This window comes from Salminus brasiliensis, chromosome 1 (assembly GCF_030463535.1).
Source record: "Salminus brasiliensis chromosome 1, fSalBra1.hap2, whole genome shotgun sequence".
Lineage (NCBI taxonomy): Eukaryota > Metazoa > Chordata > Actinopteri > Characiformes > Bryconidae > Salminus > Salminus brasiliensis.
This window is the reverse complement of record NC_132878.1, coordinates 30047705-30064446: the sequence shown is the minus strand read 5'-3', so window position 1 is coordinate 30064446 and position 16742 is coordinate 30047705. Positions and strand designations below refer to the sequence as shown.

The following is a 16742-nucleotide window of genomic DNA, read 5'->3' as shown; positions in this document are numbered from 1 at the left end:
CACTCTAAACTGGCTGAACTCTGACATGCACCCATTAATACACTGGGGAAAAATGTATTTAGTCAGTCACCAATTGTGCAAGTTTTCCCACTTAAAAAGATGAGAGAGGCCTGTAATTGACATCATAGGTAGACCTCAACTATGAGAGACAAAAATCACATTGTCTGATTTTTAAATAATTTATTTGCAAATAATGGTGGAAAATATGTATTTGGTCAATAACAAAAGTTCATCTCAATACTTTGTTATATATCCTTTGTTGGCAATGACAGAGGTCAAACGTTTTCTGTAAGTCTTCACAAGGTTGGCACACACCGCTGCAGGTATGTTGGCCCATTCCTCCATGCAGATCTCTTCTAGAGCAGTGATGTTTTGGGGCTTTCAACTCCCTCCAAAGGTTTTCTATGGGGTTGAGATCTGGAGACTGGCTAGGCCACTTTAGGACCTTGAAATGCTTCTTACGAAGTCACTCCTTTGTTGCCCTGGCAGTGTGCTTGGGATCATTGTCATGCTGAAAGACCCAGCCACGTTTCATCTTCAATGCCCTTGCTGATGGAAGGAGGTTTGCACTCAAAATCTCACAATACATGGCCCCATTCATTCTTTCATGTACACGGACCAGTCGTCCTAGTCCCTTTGCAGAGAAACAGCCCCAAAGCATGATGTTGCCACCCCCATGCTTCACAGTTGGTATGGTGTTTTTTGGATGCAACTCAGCATTCACTCTCCTCCAAACATAACGAGTTGTGTTTGTACCAAACAGTTCTACTTTGGTTTCATCTGACCATAAGACATTCTCCCAATACTCTTCCGGAACATCCAAATGCTCTCTAGCAAACTTCAGACGTGCCCGGATATGTACTGGCTTAAGCAGGGGAACACATCTGGCACTGCAAAATCTGAGTCCCTGGCGGCGTAGTGTGTTACTGACGGTAGCCTTTGTAACGTTGGTCCCAGCTTTCTGCAGGTCATTCACTAGGTCCCCCCGTGTGGTTCTGGGATTTTTGCTCACCATTCTTGTGATCATTTTGACCCCACAGGCTGAGATCTTGCGTGGAGCCCCTGATCGAGGGAGAATAGCAGTGGTCTTGTAGGTCTCCCATTTTCTGATTATTGCTCCCACAGTAGATTTCTTCACACTATTGCAGATTCAGTCTTCCCAGCCCAGATTCAGTCTTCCCATATCAACTTTGGCCCACTCCTCCATGCAGAATTATTTCAACTGTGTCATTTCAGCTTTAGTGTTTAGACAGATGGTCTCACATTTTCCGGAAGCACACTCATACAATAAAGTGTTGGATTCTATGCTGGAGAGCTCTACAGGCCCTACTGCACAAAAGCAGCCCATACCATGGCTTTTTCATGTCCTGATTTTGGTCTTTATATTTTCTGAAAAATCTTAGTCTTGCCATTATGTTGTTGTTTTTTTTTGTTTTTTTTTTTTGACAGAAAGGGTTTCTCCCATAGAACTCAAATGTGTGTGTGTGTGTGTGTGTGTGTGTGTGTGTGTGTGTGTGTGTTTTTCTGATGGTAGATGCTGTACTTTGACTTCAGTTGTGGCAAGAACTACCTGTAGATCCTGTGATGATGTTTTAGTATTATGAGAGACTGCATTTTGAGGTCTCCTGTTGGACTGAACCTTCTGAGATATTTTCAAATCCCTTCCCCAACTCATGCATATACAGTCTTCTTTCTGAAGGCCTCAGGAAGCTTAATGGATCTTACCATGGTAACAACACTCACTTCAAAAACAAGAGCAAACCAAATGAAAAATCTTAAAGTAAATTGTTTAAATAAGACAGGATCCTTCAAAACCCTCTCTAAGAATGTTCTAAACATTTTCGGCTAATGTGCTGCACCTAATTCTAATTCTAGGCATTTGAATTAGTAATAAATATGGTTGTGCTATTTTTTTTCCCACAGGAGAACATTATTTTAATGAATTACATTTTACAAATGATTTCTGTTCAGTGTGTTTAATTATATTACCCCCATCTTCTAATATTGTTCAAGTAAAGATCACATGTCCATTTGTTTAAACACATTTAAAATATGGGGTGTCCTAACTTTTCCACATGGCTTCTAAGCAGCTGCATCACTGCCTGGTTTGGGACCTGCACAGCCTCTGACCGCAAATCCCTCCAACGCATTGTGAGGACAGCTGAGAAGATCATCGGAGTCTCTCTCCCCTCCGTCATGGACATTTACACCACCCGCTGCATCCGCAAAGCAACCAGCATTGTGGATGACTCCACCCACCCTTCACACAGTCTGTTCTCCCTCCTGCCATCAGGAAGAAGGTACCGCAGCATCCGGTCCAACACGACCAGACTCTGCAACAGCTTCTTCCCCCAAGCCATCAGACTCCTCAACACAACTCAACTCCTGAACTGATATCTTACACTCTCCCTCTCTCTCTCTCTCTCTCTCTCTCTCCCTCTCCCTCTCTCTCTCTTTCCAACCATTTATCCCAGATAACATGGGAAGCATTTTTTGCACAAGCATTTGCACTGATAACTTTACTACCTCACTGGACTCTATTTATCGCACATTGCACAACTTGCACACTACAGTCATTATTTATTATCCTCTGTCTGTACTGTGTTGTCTGTCCGCACTTGTTTGTTTGTGTTGCACTTGTGTCTTGTATGCACTGTCTATGTTGCACCATGGTCCTGGAGGAACGTTGTTTCGTTTCACTGTGTACTCTGTATGTAGTTGAAATGACAATAAACCCACTTGACTTGACTTGACTTGAAATGGTTGTAATTTTATTGTTATTTAGTGTCAGAGAAGAAGTTGCCATGTTTACCAATTCTGTATATAATTCTGTTTCTGAACTTGTAGATGTTGATACTTTAAACAATCATGATGAACAGACTTTCTAGTGCTTTTTATTTATTATGGGGGGACCACTGTGACCACAGTCATCACAGGGTGGATGACATAAAAACAAAGAGAAGCCGTCTAGTACAAACTGAAGCTTGGGAGAAACTTTTAAGCAGGACATGAATACTAAGCACAAAGAAAAACAACACTGGAGGGGTTAAACAACAAAAAGTGAATGTTCTATGGTAGTCAAGTCAAAGTCTAGATTTTTGTCAACTTAAGAATTTTTAGAAACTGTACCATCATCCAAATTAAACAACCCATACTGGATCCGCAAGAAGAATGATTCAAAATCCAAACAGTATTTTGAATAATCTGAATAGGTTGGATGAGGAGCAGTTTTCTTTTAATTTGCTGGCTAAATAATACATTTACTACAATAAAAATATTCTGTATATTAATCCTGTATTTAATTTAAAATACAGACATATCGCTGACTTTTAAAATGGGTTCACTATATACTATTTTGATAGATGAGTTTTATCTTATTTTTTATCACTTAAACATGCATTGAACAACAGCTCTATTACAATAATTGCATTTCTAAAAGTTTTTCAACAGGGTTAAATATATTTTACAAGGTCAATAACAACATGTTTATTTCCAACCCAAACAGCAATCTATGACATAATATGTCTAATTGCCATGCAAACTAGGGGTGGGATCAAATTTGAGACCATAAAAAAGGCAGATCTGCTGCCTTAAACCATAATGTCTTTGGTCATGAACTTGAACTCTTATCATCTCATCATTTCATCTACTTTTTCTTTTCTCAGGCAAAGCCAAGATCTGCTCTAATTGTTGAGCACAATTCAAATTCTGTATTCATGAATCTTTCAGAGGTTAACCAAACAGACCAATGCCTCAGGTTTTCCTGTCCCAAGAGACCTGTATCTACTGTTTATGTGTTATTGTATGTATCTGCAGCTGCTGTAGTTCTTCTAACAGTGTGCGGAAATCTACTAATCATCATCTCTGTTTGCCACTTTAAGCAGCTCCACACTCCAACTAATATGCTCATCCTCTCTCTGGCTGCATCTGACTTTTTGGTTGGAGTCCTTGTGATGCCGACAGCAGTAGCATGGATGATTGAATCATGTTGGATGTTCAGTGCAGTTTACTGTTTGTGTTATATACTGATCTCTTATTTTCTCACAACCACATCTATATTTAATGTAGCACTTATTGCTGTTGATCGGCATTTCGCTCTCTCTAACCCATTTCTTTACACTGATGCAGTCTCTGTGAGCACAATGTGCATTGTAGTTTTATGTAACTGGTTTATATTGCTGGTATATAATGTAGCACTTCAGTATTTCAATGGACACTTTGCAAATCTAATAATGTGTCCTGGAGACTGTTTTTTGGTGTTGGATGAGGTTTGGTCTCTGGTTGATCTCCTGTTAACATTTGTTTTCCCCTGTTCTGTTATAATCATACTATATGCTCTAGTTTTTGTTCTTGTGAGGAAGCACGCCACTGCTATCAGAGAGCTTAATGCTCAAATTAGCACTCAAACATCAAAAAACACAACAGTCTCGATGAAGGCAGAGAGAAAAGCAGCTAAAGTCCTCGGGATTTTGGTGTCTGTGTTTTTAGCTTGTTTATTTCCATACTTTATTTATACTGTATTAGGGAACATAATAGAGGTTGAAGTAGGGTCCTTTCAAAAAGTCTTGATGTTGGTTTATCTTAATTCTGCCATCAATCCAGTTATTTATGCTTTGTTCTACCCATGGTTTAGAAGGTGTGTTAAACTAACTTTAACTCTTCAAATATTCAAAACAGATTCTGCACTGATGAATGTTCTTTAATAAGTAAAATAAATACACTAAAGTATTTATGATAAGTACACTAAAGCAGCACAGTATGTTGGGTCTGCTGACACCATCACTGTTTTTACACTCTAATTCTAATCTAAATTCATTCTAATCAATAAAAAAAATCTAAGTCTAACTTCATCATTCTCTAAATAACACACAATGTACTGTCCAATGAGCTCCTAAAGAAATGATTACACTTGTCATTTTTGTAGCCTGGAACAAAAATGACACAATTAGTTTAGGTGATATGCAGACATTTATTTAGCATAGCACACTATTCTATCACTGGTATAGCAGAAGATGAGTGATATTTAATGTGTCACACTTACTTTTAGGTCATGAAAAAATGTCAATTATGCTGTCTTTACAAATATCTCCTATCAACCACATTAAATTGTTTTAATATATGGTTTATGCTGACTTAATTAAAAATGCATTTTTAATTAAATATGTACACTGGTCACCCATACCATTAGCACCACTGATATGTGAAGTGAAAAACATTGATTGTCTTCATCTACAGTGGCATCTGTGAAGAGGTGGGCTATATTCGGAGAAGAATCTGAGCCACTTTGACAAAGGCCAAATTGTGACGTGTGACTACTGAGTCAGAGCATCATCAACAGAGCAGAGATCAGGTAGATCTTGTGGGGGGTTTTCTTGTATTCAGTGGTCAGTGCCTACCCAAAGTGCTTTAGAAAAGGACAAGAGGTTTACCATGGAGTCCATGCCTGGATTTTGTGTTGCACAAACATTATTCAGTTGACTTTATGTGGTGAATTCTGATTACGTTTTAAAGAAGGGACACAGTATCTTCACAGTTATTTGCTCACAAAAGTTACATTCTCTTAGTTTTACAAATGCTATAAAATAATAATATTTATTAATAATTATTAATTATTAATATTAATATATTTTAGGCTATATATAATGTCATTATATTTTACACAATATTATTAACATTATTTATTCTACTCATTATTATTATTAGAAAAAAACATGATTATATTTCAAATAATAAAGTATTATAATAATTAGAATATTTAATGTATAATACATGATCATGAATGTACAATGAGTAATAAATACTTTAAATTGTATCCAATTGTTATGAAAAAAAATAATAATGTTCTCGGTCACTCCAGTCTCAGTTTTGACTCTGCTTTAGCAGTCCTGACTACAACATATAGGTATAACCTGCGGTGCACTGAGAAGTTTATTATTCTTTGTTTAAGGTCAGTGTTCTTTACATCATTTTAGTATAGCTGTTTTTCCCTCAATCACACACAATGCTACCAACTATGCAAATGTGAACTTTGTTGCTGCTCACCTAGAATCCTGGCATAGCCAAGAATTGAACTTCCTAATGATGAGTTAGGAAAATGCCCAAAATGCCCATTATTATTTTACACCCAAAGGAGAGAGTAAATGTACTTCAAAATGTTCTGTTTCTGCTTTGTATGCAGAGAACAAGTCATGACATCATGCATCAAGGTGTCATTTAAATTAGGGGGTGTGAGCTGTTCAGACACAATAAAAAAAGCAGATCTGATATATCATGCTGCAGTACCTTTAACCTTAAACTGGTGAAGGCTGGATCTGTTTTTTAGTCCAGTTTTAATGCTAGATTCACAAATCTTATGGAGGTTAATCAAACTGGTCAAGGTCTTAGGTTTACCTGTCCCAAGAGATCTGTTTCTGCTGTATATGTGTTATTGTATATGTGTGCAGCTGCTGTAGTTCTGGTAACACTGTGTGGAAACCTGCTGATCATCATCTCTGTTTGTCACTTTAAGCAGCTCCACACTCCAACTAACATGCTCATCCTCTCTCTGGCTGTGTCAGACTTTCTGGTTGGAGTCCTTGTGATGCCAACAGCACTAATATGGATGATTGAAGCATGCTGGATGTTTAATGCATTTTATTGTTTGTGTTATGTACTCATTTCTTATTATCTAACAAACATATCTATATATACTGTTGCTCTTATTGCAGTTGATCGATATTTTGCTCTCTGTAACCCATTTCTCTACACTAAAAAGGCCACTCTGAGCTCAATGCGTATTGTAGTTTTATGTAACTGGTTTGTATTGTTGTTTTACAATGTAACACTACAGTACTTTAATGGACACTTTGGAGGCACTACACTGTGTCCTGGAGACTTTTTGGTGTTGGACGAGGTTTGGTCTCTTGTTGATCTCCTGTTAACATTTGCTTTCCCTTGTTCTGTTATAATCATTTTGTATACTCTAGTGTTTGTTATTGTAAGGAAGCATGCCACTGCTATCAGAGAGCTTAATGCACTAACTAGGACTCGGACAATAAAGAATATGTCAGACTCAATGAAGTCTGAGAGAAAAGCTGCAAAAAGTCTTGGCATCTTGGTGTCTGTTTTTTTAGCTTGTTTATTTCCATACTTTATTTATACTGTATTAGGGAACATAATAGAGGTCGAAGTAGGGTCCTTTCAGAATCTCTTGATGTTGGTTTATCTTAATTCTGCCATTAATCCAGTTATTTATGCTTTGTTCTACCCATGGTTTAGAAGGTGTGTTAAACTAACTTTAACTCTTCAAATATTCAAAACAGATTCTGCACTGATGAATGTTCTTTGACCAATAAAATATGTACATATGTTTGACCCCTTTTTGTATTGACACACCTGTTCAAATAAATGATTAGAAATATGCTCAGCCTGACAGCATCTCAATAAGTAATAAGCAGCCTTCTGTTCCTTGAACTCTCAAAGTGATCTGGACATTAGATATTTTTGCAAAATGTAATGGCAAATAACATTGTTAGGAATATTCTGAAGAATATTCTGATGTTCATTTAGCATGTTAAACTGTGGTATTACAGGCACAGAGGGAAAATGACTGTAAAATGATGTTTTGTAATATTAAAAGAAACTCATTTACAGTAAGGGTTAAACTCGTAGATCAGTAAACACAGGATCAAATTAAACACAAATTCAATTAGTGCCATAATGCCATTATGATATTAGCTGATGTAATATTCAAATCAGGTAAATACATCCCTAAACAAAACTCTCACTTTGTCTGAAATCACTTTTATTTATTAGGCCAAACGCAATAGCCATATGCTACAACAGGTACAGCCCCAGTTTCAATTTAAAATTCTGTATACTTTGATTTATACTATATGGACACATGCTTATTGTTGCTTCTGAAATAAAGGGTATTTAAAAAGAGTTTATCCTTCTTTTGTTGGAGTAACTGTCTCTACTATCCAGGGAAGGTTTTGTACTGGATTTTGGAGCATTATTGTGAGGATCTGATTTGGTGACAAGAGCATTAGTGAGGCCAGGATGTTGGATGATCACTACTCATCTCATCCCCAACTAATCCCAAAGGACTGACTGGAGCACCATTCCAAAGAATGCAGTTCCACCGTTCCACAGCCCAGTGCTGGGGGGCTTTATAACCCTCTAGCCCACACCTGGCATTTGGCATGGTGCCAATAGGTTCATGTTTATCTGCTCCAAAGGGTCATATTCTATTTTCAGTACTCTCTCTACAGGATAAATTTGCACATCTGTGAAAGCAGTGGGTGCAACTTAAAGTTCCTAAATGTATTCATAGAAGGAATGACCAACATCCTAACACTACTATGGTGCTTTATGCTTATGTATAAACGGTACATTAGTAACCACCAGACCTGATAATTATCTGTGTAGTAAATGAATGGTTACCCCAGCGTCTTCTTTCTCAGGGTAAGAATCATTACTCCTGGATCTCGTAGAACTCAAACTAGAGCTTAAAACATTTTAAGGGACAACTTTAACTTCAAGTCAAAATTATTATTATTATTATTATTACGCAGTTATGTAGCAACTTGTTCAATGTCAAACCTGAGCGACCATGTAGGGGTAAGTTGAATAATACTTAAAAATAAGTTTTCAAAGGGCCCCTCAATCTCCACCGGCTCTGGCGGTGTGTCCGCCGGGGTGGCCTTGTCCAGGGGTCCAGGTACCACGGGCTTGAGCTAGGAGACGTGGAAAACAGGGTGAATCTTAGACTGTGCGGGTAACTGTAGTCGAAAAGTGACATTGTTAATCTGCCTCACAATCCTATACGGACCAGAGTACTTTGAGTTTGCCGCCAGCCAGACCCGGTCCCCTGGTTGGTAGGACAGGGTCTCCCCCCTTCAACGGTCTGCTTGCTTCTTGTAGCGCCGCTGGAAGGTCTGGATGTGCTGGTGGATCCTGGTCCAGACTGCTTTGCTGCGGCGCATCCATGCGTTGACTACTGGGACTTGGGTCCAGGGGGCCAGTGGAGGCTGTAGCCTAAAAAACACTGGTAAGGGGTTAGGCCAGTGGTTGTGCACCTCAGCGAGTTTTGGGCCATCTCGGCCCAGACCAGATACTGGGACCAGTCGCTAGGGTTGTCATGACAATAAAGTCGCAGAAACTTTCCCAGCTCCTGGTTAGTGCGCTCGCACTGGCCGTTAGTCTGTGGGTGATACCCGGAGGAGAAACTGACACTCACCCCCAGGTGCTCACAGACGGCTCCCCAAACTCTAGATGTAAATTGAGCCCCCCGATCAGATACTATGTCCTCCGTAATCCCGAAATTCCGGAGGACGTGGTCTACCAAGGCTTGTGCCATCTAAATTGCAGGGGGCAATGCAGAGAATGGGACAAACCTAACCCCCCTCGAAAACCGATCCACTACAGTCATCACCACCGTATACCCCTTAGACTCGGGCAGGTCCGTGACAAAATCGATGGCCAGGTGAGACCACGGCCACAGGGATGGGCAGTGGCATGAGCTTCCCCAAGGGAAGTGTCTTGGGGGTCTTGCATTGCGCGCACTCGCTACAAGATGCCAGTACCTGATGTATATCTGCCCTCATCCCCTCCCACCAATACTTGGATGAGAACAGATAATACGTACAGGACTCACGTGGACGACCTGCCACCGGGGAAGCGTGAGCCCAGACAATGAGCTTCTCCCGGAATAGCCCCGGGACATAGACCTTGTCCTCTGGGCATGAAGGGGGCATGGTGATGCATCTGAGGGCCTTGGCTATCTTGGTGTCTAGGTCCCACTGTATTGCCGCAACGGTTACACTCAATGGCAGGATCGGTGTAGGGACGGTCTCTCCCTCGTCCACTGACTGGAACTGGAACTGGAACCTGGCGAAGAACAGGGACCACCTAGCCTGCCGGAGGTTCAGACACTTGGCGTTATGGAGGAATTCCAGGTTCTTGTGGTCTGTGAGAACCATGAAGGCATGGGCAGCACCCTCTAACCAGTGGTGCCACTCCTCTAGCGCCATCTTAACTACCAGGAGCTCCCTATCCCCTACCCCATAATTCTGTTCGGCCCCCGTGAGTTTCTTGGAATAAAACGCCACTGGGTGGAGTCTGTCACCCTCCCTGTGACGCTGGGAGAGCACAGCCCCCAACCCGGTGTTGGAGGCATCCACCTCGACTACGAATGGTTTACGGGAGTCGGGGTGGCGCAACAGCGGGGCCGCCGTGAAAGCGTGTTTAAGCGCTTGGAAGGAGCTCTCCACGGCCGGCGTCCACGTGATGCGCCAGGGAGCTCCCTTAAGCAGCGATTTAATGGGTGCTGCCAAACTACTAAAATCCCTGATAAACCGACGATAGAAATTAGCAAAACCTAAGAACCGCTGAACCTCCTTTACGGAGCCAGGTGACAGCCAGTCTAAAACTGCCTTGACCTTGGCCTGGTCCATCTGAACCCCCCACTTGCTGATGATGTACCCCAAAAAAGGGATCCCACTTATGTGGAACACGCACTTCTCCAGCTTGGCATACAGCAGGTGGGCCCTAAGCCCCGCCAGGACCAGGCGAACATGGCGTACATGCGTAGGTAGGTCGGGGGAGTACACAAGAATGTTGTCCAGAAAGACCACAACGAAGCGTCCAAGGTAGTCTTTCAGGACGTCATTGATCAGTGCCTGGAAGACGGAAGGGGCATTCGCTAACCTGTACAGCATGACCTGGTACTGGAAATGCCCCCTGGTGGTCATTCATCCCCTTCCCTGATGTGTACCAAGTTATACGCGCTGCGGAGATCTAACTTTGTAAAGACCCGGGCTCCCCGCAGCTGCTCAAGGGCACATGGGACTAGCCTCCCTTCTTCCGGATAAAATGAACCCAGAGGCCTCCGGAGACAGGGTAATGTATCCCTGAGCTAGTGCTTCCTTGATGTACTCTTTCATCGCCCCGTGAGGGGATAGATCCTAGCTTTGGGCAGCGTTGCGCCATCCACTAGATCTATGGTGCAGTCATACGGGTGATTGGGGGGAGCCTAGCAGAACTGGACTTACAAAACACATCTTGCATGTCGGCATACTCTGATGTTAATACGACTACATTCTCTGGCTTGGAGCTCGCTATTGAAGTCGACATGACTCTAAGGGGGGCTAGGTTAAGGCAGTGGTCGCAGCCGTAAGGGGACCAAGACACGATCTCTCGATCTGGCCAGGAAATGTGTGGGTTATGCTGGCTCAGCCAGGGCAGACCTAGTATCATGGCGTGCTCGGAGACCGGCAGAACCAGCAGCGACACCTTGACCCTTATCCCGTCCGTGATGTGGTTGATGGGCCGGGGACCCACGGGCTGTCCGTCCAGGGCGGTGATGTCGAGGGACCTCGGCATCGGCTCCATCTGGATGCATAGTTGCTCCACCACGTCCGCCCGTAGAAAACTGCCCTCCGCTCCACAGTCAATCAATGCTGAAATGATAAGAGACTGGCTGTGGTAGGAAATCGTGATAGGCAACGTGATCGTCCATGAGACGAGCCCCCTGGCCGGAACACTCACCGCATTGGCATGAGGAGTCCCTTCTTCGCGCTCTTTGGTGAAAAGGCATCACTTTTGGTGAGAGCACCGATGCCCACCTCCATGGGCTCACTGACAGGTACTGTAGACGACGTTGAGGCCCGTGGCCCCTCTGAACTACTAAACCCTTCTATATACTGCGTAGCCGGACCCATCTATCGTCTGGGCCTCGCTGCAGCACCCCCAGCCCTAGGGGACCTGGGGTTAACAGGATGACTAAGGAGTTGATCTAACCGGATCGCAAGCATATAAGCTCGCCTAGCTCGAGCGATTCTCCCCGGCATCCCAACTCCCGCTGCAGACGCGGGTTAAGCCCATTTTGGAACAGGGCTATTAAGGCCGGCTGGTTCCACCCACTGTCCACGGCCAGAGTACGGCACTCTAGCGCATACTGGGCTACCGACCTAGCTCCCTGCTCCATCCACAGCAGGAGATCGCCCTTCGTGAGCCCTTCCCGGGGGTGTTGAAACACTGCCTTAAAATGCTTGAGGTATTCTGAGAAGGGCTTCTCGTTGAGGTCCTCCCAGGTGGCTGTGGCCCAATCGAGAGCTTTACCGGTGAGACGGGATACAAGGAAGGCGATCTTCGCCTGGTCAGTGCTGGTCGGATGATTCTTAAAAAAGACCACACACTGTAGCAAGAACCCCTCGCAAAGCTCCGGATCGCCATAATACGTATCCGGTTTACTAACAGGATACGGACTGGGGGAAGTCGTGGCAAGGCTGGGAGGACTAGCAGGCTCTAATGAAGTCTGAACCAGATTCATGAGCCCCTGAATGCCACCCACTAGTTGGGTTACTTGTTGCTGCTGGTCAGCCTGTTGCTGCACCAGGTGATCAACAGTCTCTGACACACGCTGTAGCCTGTGCTGCTGTTGCCCCAGGTATGGACCCTGGACGTGAACAGCCTGATTCAAGGCCTCCATCCCCGCTGTTCGGAGGCTGTTGGCCGAGGATTCTGTCATGATCCGCTGGGACTGACAACAATGAGGGTGAACACTCGCAGGGGATGGACCAAAGCGAGAGCATTTATTAACAAAGTAAACAGGGCAGAACACAAAATAAGGCAGCAACAGTTACAGGGGAGAACGACAAACCAAAAGATAACGTGACAACGGAAACAGGCCAAAACAAAAGAGCACACCTGAGGCTGACGAGAGACGAGGGCTAGGCTAACGTGCCAGGGAGACGTCTGAGCCACTAATAACGCTAACCAAAACCAACAGGCAGTGCCTGGGTGAAACGGAGAAAACAGAAAGACCGTGCTAGTCAGGCGCTTATGAACTTACGTGACTCCAGAGCTGAGAAAACCACTACTGAACCCGAACGACAGAAACGAGCCACCGTTAGGGCTAGCTCCCCTGAGTACAGGGGATACTTCGAGCCTGTACTTGAGCAAACGACCGTGAGGAAGCTTCGAGCTTGAAGCTAAGAGTTCTGTCACATAAACTAGCCTTTCCTAAACCTGACGATGAGTAGACTCTGTTACGTAGAGAGTCAGAGCGGTACGGTAGCTAACCCGGTTCTCCTAAGCTAAGGAGGTTAGCTCTAGTCTTAAAGGCTATCAGCGAACCCAATGGATGCACTCTGGACTATGGTACACCAGATGAAACACTGAGCACCGCCTGAGTTACACTGTGGTACACACAAAACGTGAAGCGAAACACAAGACATGAACAAAACCGTGAAGCATGAATCAAACCTAAACGTCAACGTAAAAGTCCTTTCAAACTATAAGTCCAAAAATAACTGAGACAGAAAGACATTTCGTCTCAGGAAGTCCTGTGCGCCGTGGCACATGACCGACCCCAAGGCCTAAAGTCCACTGTCACCTCCACTGTTTTGAGCATGGTAAGGTTGTCCTACAAAGGCCAAGCTGTTCTACACTGTTCTGTAAGTACACTATATTGCCAAAAGTGTTCTCCCTTTGCAGCTATAACAGCTTCAACTCTTCTAAGAAAACTTTCCACAAGGTTTAGAAGTGTGTTAAGGAGTGAATTTTTGACCATTCTTCCAGAAGCGCATTTGTGAGTTCAGACACTGATGTTGGACGAGAAGGCCTGGCTCGCAGTCTCCACTCTAATTCATCCCAAAGGAGTTCTATCGGGTTGAGGTCAGGATTGTGCAGGCCAGTCAAGTTCTTCTACACCAAACTGGCTTATCCATGTCTTCACTAGTGCGCAGTCATGTTGGAACAGTAGGGGCCATCCGCAAAGTTGGGAGCATGAAATTGACCAAAATCTCTTGGTATGCTGAAGCATTAAGAGTTCCTTTCACAGGAACTAAGGGGCTGAACCCAACTCCTGAAAAACAACCCCACAACATAATCCCCCCTCCACCAAACTTTACACTTGGCACAGTGCAGTCAGACAAGTACCATTTTCCTGGCAACCGCCAAACCCAGACTCGTCCATTAGATTGCCAGATGGAAAAGCATGATTCGTCACTCCAGAGAACTGAGGCCGCAACTGCTCTAGAGTCCAGTGGCATGCTTTACACCACTGCATTGCTTTGCATCGCGCTTGGTGATGCAAGGCTTGGATGCAGCTGGTCAGCCGTGGATACCTATTGGAACACCAATTAAATGGTTTGGATGGGTAAGTGAACACTTTTGGCAATATAGATACTGTAGTGACAAAACAAACAACGCCACTACATGAAGAGAAGGTGAGTTGGTGACAGCGGCAACTCGTTCTGATTAGCGGGGGGGTTCAGAACCAAAGTCCATTTTAGATATACCAATCCATACCAATAACAAACACACTCCTCTAGGGTTCGGACCAGATATGGTCAAAGTACTGTTGACTTACACACCAACCCACCTCTGGCTAGAATCTTTGCGTCACCTTTAAATTCTGCAGCACCCTCAAGTCGTAAGTGGTCAAAATAAACATAAGCAAAACACAGACAAATAAGAAAAACATAAATGGCTCATACAGATGTCTCACCATCTCAGATGAGACCACTTACTGCAATGTCATGTGAAAGCTTTAGAAGTCATTTTGTTTGCAGTGGTAAATCCATGGATTCCCAGGGAGTGTTATGATTGTGCAAGTACTTCATAGGAATTTGTCATAAGAATGCTGCTGCCTCTCTTTAAGGAAGTTAATGATCCACTTGTAGGTGGAGGCAAACACAGTGCTGTGAAAGCCCTTTTTTTTATAATTCCAGAAGGACTGAGCTGAGCTGGAGTCAAAGAACAGGATTCTGGCAAATGACCTTGTCTAGCTCTAATATTTAAGGATAAGATATATTCCCATATTCAACAGATTATCCATTGGCAACAAGGAAGTTTTGGACTCATATTTACTATTTGATCACTTTTTTACATGTAACAAATCACATGACTGCATGAATCTCTTTCGAAACCTGAATGAATCTCTGCATTAGTTTGTCACATCATTGTCAGACATGAAGCATTATTCTTTTGATAATGTGTTAAAATGGCCACAGGTATAACCTGCGGTGCACTGAAAAGTTTATTATTCTTTGTTTAAGGTCAGCGTTCTTCACATCATTTTAGTATAGCTGTTTTTCCCTCAATCACACACAATGCTACCAACTATGCAAAGGTGAAATGTGTTGCTGCTCACCTAGAATCCTGGCATAGCAAAGAATTGAACTTTCTAATGATGAGAGGGCCAATAGTTTCATTAAAAATATGGTGCCATGCTTGTTTTTTGTTTTACATTATTCAAAATGCCCATTATTATTTTACATCCAAAAGAAAGAGTAAATGTACCTCAAAATGTTCTGTTTCTGCTTTGTACGCAGGGAACAAGTCATGACATCATGCATCAAGGTGTCATTTAAATTAGGGGGTGTGAGCTGTTCAGACACAATATAAATGGCAGATCTAATAGATCATGCTGCAGTACCTTTAACCTTAAACTGGTGAAGGCTGGATCTGTTTTTTAGTCCAGATTTAATGCTAGATTCACAAATCTTATGGAGGTTAATCAAACTGGTCAAGGTCTCAGGTTTACCTGTCCCAAGAGATCTGTTTCTGCTGTATATGTGTTATTGTATATGTGTGCAGCTGCTGTAGTTCTGGTAACACTGTGTGGAAACCTGCTGATCATCATCTCTGTTTGTCACTTTAAGCAGCTCCACACTCCAACTAACATGCTCATCCTCTCTCTGGCTGTGTCAGACTTACTGGTTGGAGTCCTTGTAATGCCGACTGCACTAATATGGATGATTGAAGCATGCTGGATGTTAAATGCCTTTTATTGTTTGTGTTATATACTAATTTCTTATTATCTAACAAACATATCTATATATAGTGTTGCTCTTATTGCAGTTGATCGGTATTTTGCTCTCTCTAACCCATTTCTCTACACTAAAAAGGCCACTCTGAGCTCAATGCGTATTGTAGTTTTATGTAACTGGTTTGTATTGTTGTTTTACAATGTAACACTACAGTACTTTAATGGACACTTTGGAGGCACTACAGTGTGTCCTGAAGACTTTTTTGTGTTGGACGAGGTTTGGTCTCTTGTTGATCTCCTGTTAACATTTGCTTTCCCCTGTTCTGTTATAATCATTTTGTATACTCGAGTGTTTGTTATTGTAAGGAAGCATGCCACTGCTATCAGAGAGCTTAATGCAGTAACTAGGACTCGGACAACAAAGAATATGTCAGACTCAATGAAGTCTGAGAGAAAAGCTGCAAAAAGTCTTGGCATCTTGGTGTTTGTGTTTTTAGCTTGTTTATTTCCATACTTTATTTATACTGTATTAGGAAATGTAATAGAGGTCAAAGTAGGGTCCTTTCAGAATGTCTTGATGTTGGTTTGTCTTAATTCTGCCATTAATCCAGCTATTTATGCTTTGTTTTACCCATGGTTTAGAAGGTGTGTTAAACTAACTTTAACTCTTCAAATATTCAAAACAGATTCTGCACTGATGAATTTTCTTTGACAAATAAAATATGTACATAGGTTTGACGCCTATCTCAATAAGTAATAAGCAGCCTTCTGTTCCTTGAACTCTCAAAGTGATCTGGACATTAGATATTTTATATCAGCATATATATTTCTATCAGCTACCCCTGCTTGTTGTTTAAAAAGTTATCACATTTATCTATGAAATATAAAACTTAAAATGTGCAGTAATCTTGTTTTGTGCGTTGTCATTTGACTCCATAAAACATTTTATAGATTTAATAAGAATCTACAATATTTTAGTACAAAG

The 16742-nt window shown here is 42.5% G+C and overlaps 3 protein-coding genes across 3 annotated transcripts; all 3 read left to right on the top strand.

Annotated features, from left to right (window-relative positions):
- Window positions 1-3716: 3716 nt before the first annotated feature.
- Window positions 3717-4703, top strand: LOC140574753 (trace amine-associated receptor 13c-like). The gene has a single exon (XM_072694701.1). It carries the CDS (start codon window positions 3717-3719, stop codon window positions 4701-4703), a length of 987 nt encoding a protein of 328 aa, XP_072550802.1.
- Window positions 4704-6136: 1433 nt separating this feature from the next.
- LOC140574747 (trace amine-associated receptor 13c-like) lies at window positions 6137-7407 on the top strand. The gene has a single exon (XM_072694686.1). The coding sequence runs from the start codon at window positions 6353-6355 to the stop codon at window positions 7325-7327; it is 975 nt and encodes a 324-aa protein (XP_072550787.1). The 5' UTR covers window positions 6137-6352; the 3' UTR covers window positions 7328-7407.
- Window positions 7408-15494: 8087 nt separating this feature from the next.
- On the top strand, window positions 15495-16469 carry LOC140574737 (trace amine-associated receptor 13c-like). The gene has a single exon (XM_072694675.1). The coding sequence runs from the start codon at window positions 15495-15497 to the stop codon at window positions 16467-16469; it is 975 nt and encodes a 324-aa protein (XP_072550776.1).
- Window positions 16470-16742: the final 273 nt, after the last annotated feature.